At 35.5% G+C, this 16,659-nt stretch overlaps 1 protein-coding gene across 1 annotated transcript in view; it reads right to left on the bottom strand.

Moving 5' to 3' along the window:
- The window catches only part of CSMD1 (CUB and Sushi multiple domains 1), a 1,045,142-nt gene that overhangs the window by 151,564 nt on the left and 876,919 nt on the right, over positions 1-16,659 (bottom strand). The window contains exons 40-41 of the mRNA XM_009333261.1: positions 15,080-15,196; positions 10,609-10,818 (exon numbers count right to left, since the gene is read on the bottom strand). Coding sequence (XP_009331536.1) covers positions 10,609-10,818; positions 15,080-15,196 — 327 coding nt within the window. The remainder of the gene's footprint in view (positions 1-10,608; positions 10,819-15,079; positions 15,197-16,659) is intronic.

Below are 16,659 nucleotides of genomic sequence, written 5' to 3'. Positions count from 1 at the left end.
CTGCAGAGCCTTCCTACCCTCGAGCAGATCAACACTGCCGCCCAACTTGGTGTCGTCTGCAAACTTACTGAGGGTGCACTCAATCCCCTCATCCAGATCATTGATAAAGATATTGAACAAGACCGGCCCCAAAACTGAGCCCTGGGGAACACCACTCGTGACCGGCCACCAACTGGATTTAATAATGGAAACAACATGGAAATAATTACTTTACAGAAAAATTTTATTAGCAGGGAGTTGAGCATGCAAACACTCAAATGTTAGGAAAGCTCGCAATTAAGGCTACTTAAAACTTTCATTTAGTCTTATTGTACATTCCTCCAGTATCATGCTGTGTATAACTACAGACTCAAGAACAAAATCCATTTCTCAGATGAGACTAGACTAGACTAGATTAGCATGGGTTGGGTTGGGTTGGAAGGGACCTTTAAATGTCACCTTGTTCCAACTCCCCTGCCATGGGCAGGGACACATTTCACTAGATCAGGTTGCTCAGAGTCCAATCCAACCTGACTTTGAACACTTCCAGGGATGTGGTATCCACCACCTCTCTGGGCAACCTGTGCCAGTGTTTCACCACCCTCAGCATAAAAAATTTCTTCCTTCTATCTAGTGTAAATCTAACCTCTTTTAGTTTAAAACCATTATCCCTTGTCCTTTCACGGCAGGCCCTACTAAAAAGTCTGTCCCCATCTTTCTTATATGTCCTCTTTAAGTACTGAAAGGCCTCAATAAGGTCTCCCCGAAGCCTTCTCCTCTCCAGGCTGAACAACCCCAACTCTCTCAGCCTTTCTTCATCGAAGTATTCCAGCCCTCTGATTATTTTTGTAGCCCTCCTCTGGACCCGCTCTAATAGGTCCATGTATTTCTTGTGCTGGGAACACTAGAGCTGCATGCAGTACTCCAGGTGGGGTGTCACGAGAGAGAAGTAGAGGGGGAAATCTACCTCCCTCGACTTGCTGGCCACACTTCTTTTTATGGAAGCCAAGGATACAATTTGCTGCAGCCCGGGATAGGACTGGCAGCCTGCAACCTCACTTTATTGCCTTAGTCACCAAAGAACATAATTTTTCCAGATGCAATGACTCAGGATTAGAGTCACAAAACATGGCTTAATTTTGTCATGAGTTAGAAAATCATTTGCTATGAACCCCCCAAAAGATCTTATTTTTTTCCATTAGTATTCCCCCCTTAGGACATAATCTGAAACCATTTTAGAAATATAATAGTTTTTCAACAATCCCTTTTTCCTTCCAGGATTCCTATGACTTAGAAGGTCCATCATAATTGTATTTTTGCTAGATAAAGGTCATCAGATTTAACATGTTCAAGTCATGTTGTATATATGTATTAGTGTGCTTGTGGAAGAAAGGGAATGTAATTAGAACTTTTTCTGTGTTTTCTGGAACATGTTGCTCTCCAAGTACAACAGGGTAAGATTCTTACCTCATATTCTACTTTATGCTACACTGAAATTCAGAATAGACTGAATGCTCTTAGACTTCCAGTAATAGGAACTATGATTCCCCCAGAAAAAATAACACAAATTAAACATTTTATCTGGTTCCCTTAAAGAAGCCCTAGTCATAAAGGGAAATATATGTGGAAAAAAGATATTCCAGAAATGTTAAAAGGCTGAGGTAACAGTCATAATGTAGCCAGGGATTAAAAACCACAAATACGTCTTAACAACAGTTAGACTAACCGTATCCTTCTGTGTACTAAATTCTGTTATGAATCTCCCAGAGGCCATAAAAGCTATTTATTTCTTCTGACCTAGAATATATCTTGGATCATTCCAGCTATATGCAGAATATCCCGAGCCTGTAATTAGCTCACGTGGCTTGCCAATCAAACTTCTGTGACAGTTCTTCTTCCCCTCAGACCTAGTGTGCATAGGCTGTTTACATCTCAGATACTGAGATTCAACAGATGTGAGGGTCTCAGAAACTCAAGATTGCCAGTCAAATGTAATTTAGAAATATTCTTCTAAGTATTTCTGGTTGCTTCCTGTCTTTGCTGCTTTTCATAGGTGGCAAAACCACAGCAGTGATAACAGAGACACCCTTTCTCAATGTTTCTGTTTTTTGAATGAAAGAGTATAATATTTATTTCAACAACAGAAAAAGTGTAATTAAACTTAAGTGTTGCTATTTTAAAAATCAGGCACTTTTAAAGTCCTCTCATTATCTTACAAATAAAAAAAAAATCTAATAAAAATTATCTTAACTGCTTCAGATAGTTCAACAGGTAATCAGTATGAACTTCCTTCTTGCCGCAAGTGAAACAAGGGGTTTCACAACACACACAAATTCAGTAACTCAGTCTTGAACATAATGGAATACCCACCATTCCTTACATAGTGCAATTGCAAAGCTGAAGTGATAACAAAACATGAAAACATCAGAGCATAAAACAACAAGGAGCTGACTGGCAATGGTACTGAGAGCTGTAACTTCCCTAGGGTTCTGCTAAGGAGACAAAGCTTTTTACTGCATTCAGAAATACACAGTACCTATGTGATTCAGATTATATATTCAAATTCTGTGCTGTGAGAATTCACATGCTAGTGCTTAAGAAGCAGCACTAGCTCCTTGCAAGCATGGGAAGCAAATATTTTACTGTTCTCAGTGTGCGTACACTTTTCTTTCTCCCCAAAATAATGTACTTGGAGAACAATCCCAGGCTACGTTAAGTTTCAATCTCATAAGTATTTTTCTGTCTTCAGAAAGTCAGTAGAAAAATTGAGAAATAACATTATTAATTCACTATACAATATTCATATTCTTTGCTTTCCTCTGAGATGAGGGGTCAAAAAGCCTTATCCTTCATAAAATGCTAAGTTCTCTAGAAAACTTCATTTTTTATGACATGGAAGTTTGCTTGAATAAGCATACCCATTAACAATCTCCCTTTATTTTTAGACTGGTATCTTTATAAAAAGGCATCTACCCTGCAAAAAACATCTGCTACCTTAATGCCACTACTTGTATTCTAGTTAGTAGAAATGGCACTTTTTTCACTCATGAAAAAGCAGTCTTTGAATTGAACCAAGCTTAGTACCATTCAGTAAAAGGACAAAAATCCATTTTAATGTAAACCTAAACACATTTTAAAAAATCAGACTAGGATTAAGCGATGCAGTCTTATGTGTGCTTCCTAATATGCTACACATTCATTACGATATTTGAATGGGTTTGGTCAATGTGACTACAACTATGGACTCTTTTTACCTACTCATCTTTTTTTAAGGGTATATCAAATTAATTTCATTATTAGAAAAGCAATGCTTTTTTATTTATAGAACTTTTTTTCCCAATTATAGTCTACTAGGACATAAAAAAATGGGATCAATTAGAAGCAGTCTGAAAAAACATCTATTAAATGTATAAAGATGTCAGGTCCTCAGATCCATCTGCTTTGCTTTACAAATTCATTTCTATAGAAAGGGCAAAAGTGGACAATAGCAAACATACTGACAAAACAGGTTTTTTAAATATTCAGTATAAATTTGTTCTCTCTAATTCTTTGCAACATTCAGCTTGTGTGCTACATCTGCTTGCACTGGTATACACCCTCCAATTTTACATACAACCTTTACTTAGTCCTGACAACTATTTGTTCCCTTTTATTTAAGATGCCCTGAGAAATTAAATACTTTTGAAATATGCTTCTTGGAAATCATGTAAATTATTATTGATAGGCTTCAAAAGACTATTTTGTTTGGTTTAGCAACTGATAGGTTTACATGGTCAGGAGGATGGATGAATTCAGTATATTGATTTGTCAGCAGCTGAACAAACAAAGCCTGGGGAGGTTATATGTATATTACTATATATCTACATAATATCTATACAGTTTCTGTTTACCTACATCTTGGCACGACATTCTTATAAGCAGACACTGCAATGATTAAACCTTTTCTGGATTACCTTACTTTATTTGCAACATCTCCAAGCCCTTGAGACACAATAAATAAGTTTTCTGTCAGAGTAAAATGCCATAGGCTTTATGCCATTTATGCACCTGACAGTGCAAGATCTCAGAGATCTAAGATATGTCTGGACTTGCCTTGGCCTGAGCTGATTTTAGCTCATTTTAACAATTGTTATCAGCCAAGTGATTATTACCTAACACGTTTCAGGTTATGCTCTGCAAATACCATGGATGCTAAAGGCCTGGCAAGCCCTGGCAGTCACTGCTTAACAACGATAGTCCTGTATAGTCATTGAAGTTGGGGAAAGCAACTTTCAAAGTTTGGCTGGGAAACAGTAAGAAAGAAGCAGACTGTGGTAACAAAACATGTAAAAAACAATCCAAGTGGAACCCAAGACTGAAGAGTAAGAAATCCCTATCATGAACATCATATGTTTCCCAGCAAAGAGCTTGGGATGCTTATGACTGTCTCTCCAGTTCTACGTGAAAAAGACAGAAGCTGTCAATGTTAGGTTCCATAAGAGCACTGGGAGGGTAAACATAATACAAAAGACATGGGGTAGATAGGAAGAAGTTTTTGCATAACAAGTTCAGCTGCATCGCTTATGATTTTGTTCTGCATTAACTGACTTAGACAACTTAACTGTGTAAGCATTAATTGGACTAAAAATAAATTCTTAGCTTACTGTATATTATATGTTTCCTTTTGCCCCTAAGAAGATTTTGAATGTGACATCCATGCCAACCTCTCACATTTTATGTCCCTCCCACATCTATATCCCATGAATAGCAGTTAGACAAGACACAGCGTGTATTAAAATGAGTTGTGACAAGGAGTATTCCAACTGGGTAACCAGCAAGCCAAACTGAGTTGCTATCTATGGAGTGATGCTGCATCTTTCCTCTCAATAAGGGCCCTATTTCAGGACTCTTTCATCCACGTTACTAATATTGCTTTTCAAACATTTCTAGGAACTGTGAAATTTGACTGAAATTGGACAATGGTTTCAAAATTGCATAACAGAAGTATATAGAGAAGCATAACGCTCAGACATCGCAACAGTGTAAGTCATCCAAACAAATCAGTCTAATACTTATTTGATGTTTGACTTACTGAAAGGAAAACAAAATTTCTAACAGGAAAGAAAGGAGATGGAAATAAAAACATTTTGGAGTAGTGAAGAACTATTTTTTTAAGTCCAGTTTCAGCAATTGCAGACCGACTAAGAGTAAGAGAGGGAAATACAGAAGTATAATATCAAAAGAAGTAGGAAAATCCAGAGACAATCTGGAAGACAAGATAACTAAATATCAAGGGCAACAGGTGTGGGACTGGAAAAGTCAGCTATCAAAAGCAACATATACTTTGTATGAAGAAAAATAAAGCAGCTATTAAAATTGCTCAGTTGTAAACCACTGGCATTTTCTGTCAGAGCATGCCAGAGGAATACACTGAAACACAATACTTCCAGAAGTTCTTCTTAGATTATGAATATCTTGAACTGAGAATACAATTTCCTACATGTTCTAAATGGTGCTGAGCAAGTTACTTATGCTTAATAATATGAAGCTATAAAATATGATAATCTTGGAAAGAATTGCCAAAGGAAAAATGTTAGCAATAGAAATGGCTAGTGCAATCTGGGATCTCAGAGGCAACAGAGAGAATTTGTGCTATCTGAAGAAAAATAAACACATTCAAGATATTTCATTTTTAAAGAACAAAAGACCAATATCTGTTTGTAGAGTGCAGAAAAGGAGGTAGATGGAAGAGGGAACATAAGTCTATTAGAAGCTCAGTAGAGTGAGCTTAGGTGGTAGATCCTAATCACTTAAAAGTTGAACATGTCAGTGTTAACAACTTTCCACATTAGAAAAAAAAATCAATAAATGATAAGTACCTTGTAAAATAATTCAATTTTTTTCACAGCACCTTTTAATTTGAATGGATTATGTTGTGGTTTTTTAAAGTTTTGAAACCATATATTTTTTAATATATAGACTAAAATACCGTGCTTCCTCAAAACAGTATTCAGGAATGAGTCACCCCAGAGTCTTTTTATAAGTAAGGAGTATTACATAAAAATGAACTTTTTGTGTTGCCTTTACTGGACAAATTGTTTTGCTTCTCACTCATGGGGAAAATAAAACTGGGTAAATGTATATGAATTTGGTAATTCAAATACACCTATAACTATATATTTTGAGAAACAAGGTAACAAATACTAGTTTTATTTTTTATTTCAAACTAGAATGACTCAAATATCAATTAATTTAACAGTATCTCTTTCTTGGTTCTGAATTTTCTATCTACTATTATAACTATTAGACTAATTGCTAAAGTAAGATTCTTATCAAATTATTACTGGTTTTGAGAACTTAATTTTTTTCTGGATTTTTTATATAAATATTTGCAAAATACTACTACAAGTTTCTGAAATTCTATGAACAATACTTTTTTTTGACAGTTTTATTCTGAGAATGCTACTGCACAATATTTGTCACTTAAAAATATTTATTATAAGGCCCATCTAATGAGAATTTTAATTTTTTCATAATACTTTGTTCTGGTTTTAGGTGCATTGCTTTTCTTCTATTTAAATCATAGGATAAAATTTTACACTGTCAATGAGTTAATCATGATAACACTTTTGTTGTCAGCTGACAAGTTGCAATTGGGAGACACAGAAAGAAAGTAACTTCTCTAAAAAGCAAGTGATTTTAACAAGAAAGGGTTAGAGTGAACCAAAAAATATCAGTTTCTTTTGTATGGTGTCCTCTGCACCATATTCCCATTACTTCTATTCCCATTTACTTCTGACCAGACAAAATAATCCTACTAGACACAGTGGGGAAGGGAACAATGGAAGAAAAGAGGTATTATGAGTATAATTCATAAACCTTTTCAAAATATGGAATAAACTTCATGCATTGATGTCATGGATTTCTGAATTATGAAAGCTACCATTTTAATGGCAACCCCAGACTGGACATGGACTATAAAAGATTCTTTCAGCAGTTTACCATGGATGAATAAAGGGAATGGTTCCTGTAACAAGCAAAAAGATAAAAAGTGAAGTTATGGTTTGACTGAAATAATTGACACAACTGTTAGCTTCAATAAGCCCAAGATTTCATCTGATTTTTAGACCATGGGTTATGCCAATCAGATCAACTTCTGAACATACATGTGATCTTCTCAGCTACAGTTGAATACCATGTGAATGATTCCCTGGGCTCAGTTTCCTGTTGCTGAGCATACTAAATTGCTCTAATGGGAAACAAACAATATTGGCTAAATGAATAAAATAAATAAAAGGATAGACAAATTATAGCAATACATTTTCCTGCAGTTGCAGTTCTATAAACTGTAGCACAGATTACAGAGTCTTTCTGTCTGCAGTGATAAGCAAACATTGCTTAAATATATGGAATAAATTAAAGGTAAATAAATTTGTCTGAGACAGGCTAGGTATAGAATTGTAGAATTATAGAATGTTTGGGTTGGAAGGGACCTTTAAAGGTCATCTAGTCCAACCCCCCTGCAATAAGCAGGGACATCTTCAACTAGATCAGGTTGCTCAAAGCCCCGTCCAACCTGACTTTGAACACTTCCAGGAATGGGGCATCCACCACCTCTCTGGGCAACCTGTGCCAGTGTTTCACCACCCTCAGCGTAAAAAAATTCTTCCTTATATCTAGTGTAAATCTAACCTCTTTTAGTTTAAAATCATTTCCCCTTGTCCTTTCACAGCAGGCCCTACTAAAAAGTCTGTCCCCATCTTTCTTATATGTCCCCTTTAAGTACTGAAAGGCCTCAATAAGGTCTCCCCGAAGCCTTCTCCTCTCCAGGCTGAACAACCCCAACTCTCTCAGCCTTTCTTCATTGGAGAAGTGTTCCAGCCCTCTGATTATTTTTGTGGCCCTCCTCTGGACCTGCTCTAGCAGGTCCATGTATTTCTTGTGCTGAAGGCTCCAGAGCTGGATGCAGTACTCCAGGTGGGGTCTCACCAAAGTGGAGTAAGGGGGCAGAATCACCTCCCTCAACCTTCTGGCCACGCTTCTTTGGATGCAGCCCAGGATATGGTTGGCTTTCTGGGCTGTGAGCACACATTGTCAATATAGATAGAGATATAGACGTCTATCGTCAGTTTTATTAAAACATTGTGACTGGATCTGAAGAACTTCTTGCTACTTTAAAGGAAAAATTGAATTGATAACCACAGGTAATTTGCATCATATCTGATGTCACAGTAGTCTTGCAGTACCATTTGTGTCACTGGGATTGGGTACTGGGCTCTAAGTGAAAACAGACCCAAGCACTGACCAATGGTTGGAGGAGTTTGAAGTAGATCTGTGTCAACTGCGTTATGTCATGAGGTAATCAAAATACTTTTTTTTTTTTTTTTTTCCCAGTTCTATGCCATCTTTTCCTTTGATCTGGACTATCATTTCCTTAAACATCAAGAAACATCACTGTGCTTGCCAAAACCATAGAATATCATATACAGTAAATATATTTTGATACAGATACACAAGAAGAGATAAAGAGACAAAAAGCTAAGTATTATGATGATTAAAAAGAAAACTGAACCTGTCTCTTTGTCCCCCTGCTGAAACTGTCATAGATTGTTAAAATATGAACATGTGCTTTCCTTTAAAGAGAACGCAAAACCTTGCTGAGCAAGCTGGAACATTTTTTCTAGAATAATGTATTATACAGTGTACATATAATGTAAGATTTAACTATTAATTTCATGACAGAAAATGCTGTTGGTCAGGAGTTAATCACATGCAGTTGAGCCTATAAAGACCCAATACTATTAAGGAAGGGCTTCTTATAGTAAGGAAAAACACACTAATTAGAACCAGAACAAAGAGCACTGGAGAATATACAGAAAACATACCACATGGCTTTGTTCTTTATTTATTTGGCGTTTCTGCAATTTGCCACTTTTCTTTCTTTCCAGAAAATTCTAAAAAGAGTCATCTGTCCAATTACAATTGCCCTTGACTGCTCAGAATGAAAATCACACTAGGTGGGCGTGGTGATGTGAGAGTATTCCCTACTTCTAAGACTATGTGACAGAACAAAACTCCACAGGCAATAGAGAGATGTGACTTTTTCATGGGCATACTTTATGAGCATTAGCCTAATTCAGGTGCTCAGAATCATCTGCTGGAAGATTTTTCCTCTCTATCTATTGACTCTGTAGATATGATCTAACTATAACTGTAGATATGCGTGTATGCAAATAAATACTGTACTGGGCCTGGCTATGACAGAGTTAGTTTTCTTCATAGCAGCTCATATGGTGCTGTGTTTTAGATTTGTGACCGAAACAATACTGATAACACATTAATGTTCTGGCTTTTGCTGAACAGTGCTTGGACAGCATCAAGGCCATCTCTGTTTCTCACTCTGCCTCACCAGTGAATAGACTGGGAGTGCGCAATAGGTTGGGAGGGGATACAACCAGGCAGATGACCTGAACTCACCAGAGAGATATTCCATACCATATAAAATCATGCTCAGCAATAAAAGGGAAAACAGGGGGTTTAGGGTTATTAGCCATCTTTTGCTTGGGAACAGGCTGGGCATTGGTCTGCCTGTGGGATGTGATGAGTGATTGCCTTTGCATCACTTGTTTTGTTTTGTTTTCTTTTCTTTCGCTCTTCTTCCCCTTATCCATCACTTATTAAACAATGTATTTGTCTTGGCCCCCAAATTTTCTTGCTTTTCTCTTCCCCCCATCTCACTGGGGGTGGGAGGAAGTGAGTGAGCAGTTCTGTGTTGCTTAACTGTCCACTGGGATTAACCCACAACACATACATGTTTATACAAACATATAGGCTTATATACATATATATGAAAACCTAACCAAGCTATCTAAATTAATAGCCTAGAAGAAGGTGGCATGAATCTCCCTCACTGCAGTTAGATGAGAATTCAACCAGCTGTTCCATTTTGTCAAACTATTCAGATCCTGCAATGGGGCTCAACAGTTTTCAGTAAGACTATTTTAACATTTTAGAAATATGCATGAATTAATTATGTTTTATTGTCACTAATGGGGAAAAAACCAAACAAACAATGAAGACGAAGAAAAAAGCCAACAGTAAAGACCACAAAAAGTTCACACGTTCAAATACTGAATATATGTAATTGAAAATACAGATACAGGATGTGTGTTATCTTGTGTTTTTTCATTTCCTGCTAATTTTCACTTAAGTGAAAATTAGACCATAAAAATATAACATAAGAATTATAAAAATTTTCACCTGAATATTTGAAATAACTCATACTGTATTTTGAAATCCTCATTCATTACATGAAATATAACAAGATTATATAAATTGGAAAACAAGACTGAATACTAGCAGTATTTTCCAGTAACAGTACACATTAATGGGATGGAAAGGGGTATCAGCTATGTGACCTTTGGCAAATGACATCACCTTGGCTTCAGGTTTTTACATCAGTAAAATAAAGATTTCATTTCAACACAATTTCAGTTGTAAAAAAGTGCAACCTATGGATTAAACAATCCACAGACTTAAAAATGCTATATAGCAGATGCTTAACATATTTTTAAAAATTAAAAAAAAAAAAATTAAAAATTTTATTTTTCCTTTTTAACCATGAAGTTCATTGTGCTGGTTCCTGCTTACCTTGGTACGTCAACTTAAATCCTTGCCTGTTTTCTGAGTGATCACTGTAAAAGTGGACAAGTGTTTCATGAGTAGTACTTAGCAAGGGTGATGGGAGTTCCATTCCACTAAACTGGCCGATCATTGAGCTGGTGTGGTAAGGCCCATTCTGTATTTCAAGGAAATCATGATTTGCTTCAGTAGAGAAATTCAGAAACTGAATGTGTGCACCTGCAGCAGTGAGAAAGAAAGAAAAAATAAAAAGAGAGTTTTTATAACTCTTGTTGCTACAGCATGCAAATACAAAAAAAGATGACATGATAAATATTATAGGCACAATATTTATATTTTAGTCACCATTCAAAGTGGGATGCTTAAATTAAGGACATAGCCACTAAGTATTGTAAGAGTTGGAGCTTCTAATTTTTTGGTTTCCAATAAATATCAAAACCACACATGAAGGGACCAACAAAATGAAGTCACAGAGTCAACCACCAGATATTTGTCAGGTTCCTAAACCAGCCAACAGAAACGCTCAAGGGAGGGGCATACCACAAATCCTGCTGTGTCATGGCACAGTCAGGACTCTGCCGAAAGATCATTACTGTAGCTGGGCTAAGCCTCTCCTAGAGGCTCAGGATCAGCTCAGCACCCAGGAAGGTTACTAACAGAATGACCTTTTGGAGGCAGAATTTCACCTACCTAGTTCCATCTACCTACTCTACCCTGTTTTTCCTGACCCAAGTAACCTATATATGCCTCCTCTTCCCTCCAGCTTGGGGCAGTGTGTCTTTAAAGCCATTCTACTCTATATGCAGCACTACAAGATGCACTGAACACCAGACTGGTGACAGGTACTTACTCATGATCATTTACCACAAACCCCCTCCGGAAGTCAAGGTGGTTGAACCAGGACATTCTCACAAAATCAAAGGGAGAGAGATGACTCCCAAAATGCTGAACAGTCAGAAGTATAAGCATAATCTCATGGTAAGAGCTGTTTTTAAGTTCTGGCACTACTTCATGTGGACTAAGGACTCGGAATCAGGCTTCTCAAATTATGTATATATATAATATCAAAAGAGGAATGGGGGATGAACCCCTGGTTTAAAAGCCAAGTAGTACCAAGTAACTTGCAACCACACTTCTTGGGCCTAAGCTTGCTCTGGTAGACTATGAAGAACTAGCTGGAATGGAGTAAAACAGAATTACTGAATGAGCCAGCAAAGCAATGTGAAATATTCAATGCCTTAACTCTCTGCCTGACGTTCTTGAATAGCAGTAGAGACATATTCTTCATTCCAGGAGAGTACCTTATAGACTAATCACCAGGGTAAGTCATTCACTCAGTCTTGCTCTACAGCTCCTTTCTTTGCCTCTGTGGTTTGACATCTAATCATTTGTATAAAATGGATTTTTTTTTTTTTTTTTTTTTTTTGCTACAGGAGAAACTAAACTGCTGAATAAACTGTTATAGAACACTCGTAAGAATAAGGGTTATTTAGCTCTAGTACCTTCTCTGACCTATACAGAATGGGAGATATGAAAACAAGTATTTCAGCTGCTGAATAAGAAAATTTATTCCGATGCTATCAATAGAGAGACACATACAGAACATATCAAAATCGCAGTATCAGCCATCTCTTGTATGGTGTCTGATACGGTTAGTCTGACTTGAGCAAAGTCACTAATTTTACAGTGCTCTCAGGATTTAAGATGAAGTAGGACACCAGGCAGCTCAGAAACATCTTGACTTCAATATCAGCATTTAGTGATTCCCACCAGAGACTGGATGTCAGCAGCATGGAATTCTAAAGAATTGAACAGCCACTTAATGTTATACTTAAGTAGCTAAAGTGACAAGCAGATAATTCAATTTGACATATATATATAGACCCAAAAACAGTGTTTAGGTATTTAAATAACAGTAGTCTGTTGTTCTGAAATAGTCTCTGATGAGCCACAGAGTACCTTTAAAATTGAATCATTCTTATTTAATTACTGAGAAGGAATTAACACAACTATTTGTAAATATTCAGTACAGAAAAGCTTTGCATTTTAAAAGTAAAAAGTAGATTTACCAGTAACTTTTAAAAATTTAAACTGGCTAAAATAGCCACATTTTAAACAGAAACATAAACATACTTTTTTTTCTAAAGGTTTTTCAGGGATGTTAATTTCAATTAAAGGACATACTGTATGTGTCACTCAAGCCTTAATTCTAAGTTTATGCAAGTTACAATTGTCAATTTGATATGTCAAAGAAAAAGTTTCCTACACTAAATCATTTCTTACATAAAATTATACAGAATAAAACTGATAGCTACAGAAAATAAATCATCTGGTCAAACTGTAATTATACTACTTCCTGCTCCAATCTCAACAGGATTTCCTCTCTCACCTGAATAGACTCACCTCAATAGTAATGAGAATTCCAAGCTGAGTTAATCTTTTTTACAAATGTTAATCAATTAACAGCTACCTGCAATCATTGCAAAATCACTGCAACTCACTTGAAAAGATGTACTTTCCATCTGTTTAAAATGTTTGGATTTTAATAGGGTCTTTTACATGATCAGTATCTTTTCATGTAATGAAGAGAGCACTATACTTTGGGACAAATTTAGCTCCCACAATTCTATTGTTGGTCTTTGTTTAAGCACACCTGTGAGCTTGCACTAAGTCAATAATATCATGGGCTTCATTCAGTTACAAAGTTTGAATAAATGGATGGGAATAAAAGAATACTTACTGAGAGATGAAGTGACTGTGAGGTTAATTATTTCAGTGGAATTTGAATCAATCATTACATGTTCATGAGTGTCCTCTGGATCAGTTTTTGTGCACAGTGCTAAACTCTTAACTCAATCAGTACCACACTAAAATCCTTCCAAAAAAAAAAAATCCTGGAGCATTATTCAATTTTGGAACTGTTTTCTATGTTTCAGTGATTTCATGTATTTATTTTGACACAATAGAATGACTGTAGAGAAACAGCTCTTAGATAGACAAGTTTATACTTGTAACTAAAATAGTATCCAAGATTTTGCAGTGGAAGTTGTCTGTGAAATGTCACATCAATCACAATGTTTAAACCTGGTATAAACACATTATCTGTGGATTATCTAACAAAGACTTTGGGAAAAAGATCCCTGTAGCAACTTTATGGCAAAAAATGTCCTCTTCCAGTATTTTTGAAAGCAGTGATGGATCAATGGTATGAACACCTGTTAAATCCCTTGCCAGACAAAATCATAATCTTTTCTATTTATAGGATTACCACTACCAGAGACTTTCTGAGAATTGAGAGGGATAATAATAAGATACAAGACACTCTTGCATAATTAATCCATGAAACATTGTCTACATGGAAAAGGTTAAATAAAAAGAGCAACTCTGAGAAATATGGACTGTTTTTAAAAGTCAGTATTGTAGTAGCCTAATTAGGATGACATCATTACAGAATAGTTGCTTATCATTTGTATTTTCTGCAAATGTAACTTTAGAATGACAAAATTAGCCAAGGATGTCCTGTCTATGGTCATCCTAAGGCGATAAGGATATCTAAGGCTACTAAGACTATCCATAACTATGATGAATCAGTTTTACCAGGTACATGCTGATAAAGGGCACTATTCTAAATAAATTCTAAATAAAAGAGTGCACAATATAATACACTCTATGTAAGTAGTACATCTCACTGGAAAAAAAAAAATCTTATGAATGCAGTGGAAAGCACAGAAAATAAATTCATTTCCAGACATGGGTATAGTGAATTTAATGATAAGCTTTTAAAATTAATTTTCTTATTTGAGTACTAGCACTGAATTCACAGTATGGGGCATAATGTTTCACAGCAAGAAAATTTATTCCTCTTTTACTTCTGATAATGATAGAAGATTGTGTTTCATACATGCACTTATAGATCCCTTATTACCCATTATTACTTTCTCTATCTAATTATTTTTTATTTGTGAAGATATTTTCCATATGACAATAGATTTAATGCAAACCTAGAAAGTTTCTAAGTTGGCAACTGTTACCTGGTATTTGGAATATAGGTTCAGAATGTTTTTAACCAAATTCATAGTGCTAGAAATGAGGTTTTGTCCATTTTCATAGTACATAAGAAATACTGTTAAAATGTCACTTGGGGGACAATGAAAGGACATTAAACAGAAGTAACTAACACTAATTAATCTAGAAGTTACGTTATCTATTTCATCTGATATATCTTCATGCAGCCGGTTTCATTTGCTCTGAAATCAGATTCTGAGACAGGCTGAGTTTTACAAATAACAAGTTGCTTTGACAAAGATATATTTTTAAACTACCAACCATTTTCAAATCAAAAGATAGCACATAATTATGTAAGGGCTTCACAATACATTCACAGGATAACATCTATTTCATACTGGAAATTAGAATATTCTTATATATATTTAAATCTGATGATTACAAATAATTGCTTTTCAGATATAAGTTTACTTACCATATCCAATAGGCAATAAAATTTTCCATGTACAATCTAAGTTACTAGGGTAATTTCCAGGATAACCTGGGCTCAGGATCACACCACCCATGTTTGTCAGTGTTCCACCACATTTAGCTATTAAAAATAGAAAGAAAGTCACTGTATCTTTTAATAATATTATTTCTTAATATTTGGAATATGATTAATTTCAAAAACGAGTTTTCCATTTTATCCCCATGACTCCCAAGCAGTGAAATTTATCACAGTCAAAACATTCCTCATGAAGGAAAAAAAAAAAAGAAAGAGAATTTGGGTTAGAGCAAAATGCTTACTTAATGCAATATGTTCAATGTGATTTTACTGCAAATGTGTAATTGCACGTATAGACTGGGTAACCCATAGTCTCAGCTTGACAATTACAGTTAAAAACGCCTGGTGCTATGTTGAGATAGCCTTCATAATCAGAGGAACAAATCTGGAATTAAACTGAATTATGACACTGATCCATGATGCAGCTGTAGATCTGCTAGTTAATACAGCTAAAACTACACTTTCCTTACTATCTGTATGCTATTCTTCAGAAAATTCATGTTTGGAGATTGAAAAGCCATTTGCATCATTTAGGATGACATAAAGCTAAACTATAAATATGTGAAGCAACTTGTAAAAAAGTGGCTGAGTTTATACCTTCACAAAGACAATAATATGAAGGAAGAGTAACTTCAAGAAATGAAATTAAAATCTTGTAATTTATATTTATTATCTGAGGAATCACTACTTTAAAGCCTATGAGCCATCATGCCAGGTGTTACAGTGATGTATGCTCTGGTAACAGAATTGTGATACTGTGCATTGTGATAACAGTACTGAAAAAATGAAAATAATCTACTGGTTAGATGACACAAGAAATTGCATCAAAATAGGAAAAACTCCACTAAAAAGCTGAGAAATCAGTCTCAAACTTCTCAAATATCTCTACCTCTCTGCAATGTTAAATACATTATTTAGTGAAAAGAACAGATTTTGGTTTGCATTTCTAGAAAACTCAACATTTTAACAGTTGGAGGTGGGGGAGGAGAGTGCCATGTTTTAAGGGTTTGTCTGTTTTCTTGGGGGTATTTTAACTTCCAGGACAGCAAAATTTCATGAACTAAAGGAAAAAAAAAATAATCAATGAGCACACTGTTTGCAAATAGGAACTGTATTTAATATACAGGGTGAAACATAAGATTAGCACAAAAAAAAACCCCACCCACCCAAACCCCAAAATACACCTTCCTGAATAAATTTTCCATTTCTAAAATTGATTTGAAGGAACTGCACTGCTTTCATATTAATCAGAAGTGACTGCTTCTGTAGAAGTTGTCAATACAAAATAATACATAGGCCCAACTTGACAAGGAATCTTTAAAACCATTTCACATTAATATTGCTCGATATCATCCCAATCTTTTAAATTCCTTGTATATATGAAGCTAAAAGAAACAGCTTTTGCTGACTGAATATTGAAGTTAAAAACATTCACTGAAGAATGTATTTCAAAGCTGAAGTGACAGAACATCATGATGGAGCCATGCTTCTCTCTTTTCCATTCCTGC

The sequence above is a fragment of the Pygoscelis adeliae genome, unplaced genomic scaffold, assembly GCF_000699105.1.
Source record: "Pygoscelis adeliae isolate BGI_AS28 unplaced genomic scaffold, ASM69910v1 Scaffold57, whole genome shotgun sequence".
In the NCBI taxonomy this organism is placed as follows: domain Eukaryota; kingdom Metazoa; phylum Chordata; class Aves; order Sphenisciformes; family Spheniscidae; genus Pygoscelis; species Pygoscelis adeliae.
This window is presented reverse-complemented; position numbering and strand designations above follow the sequence as displayed.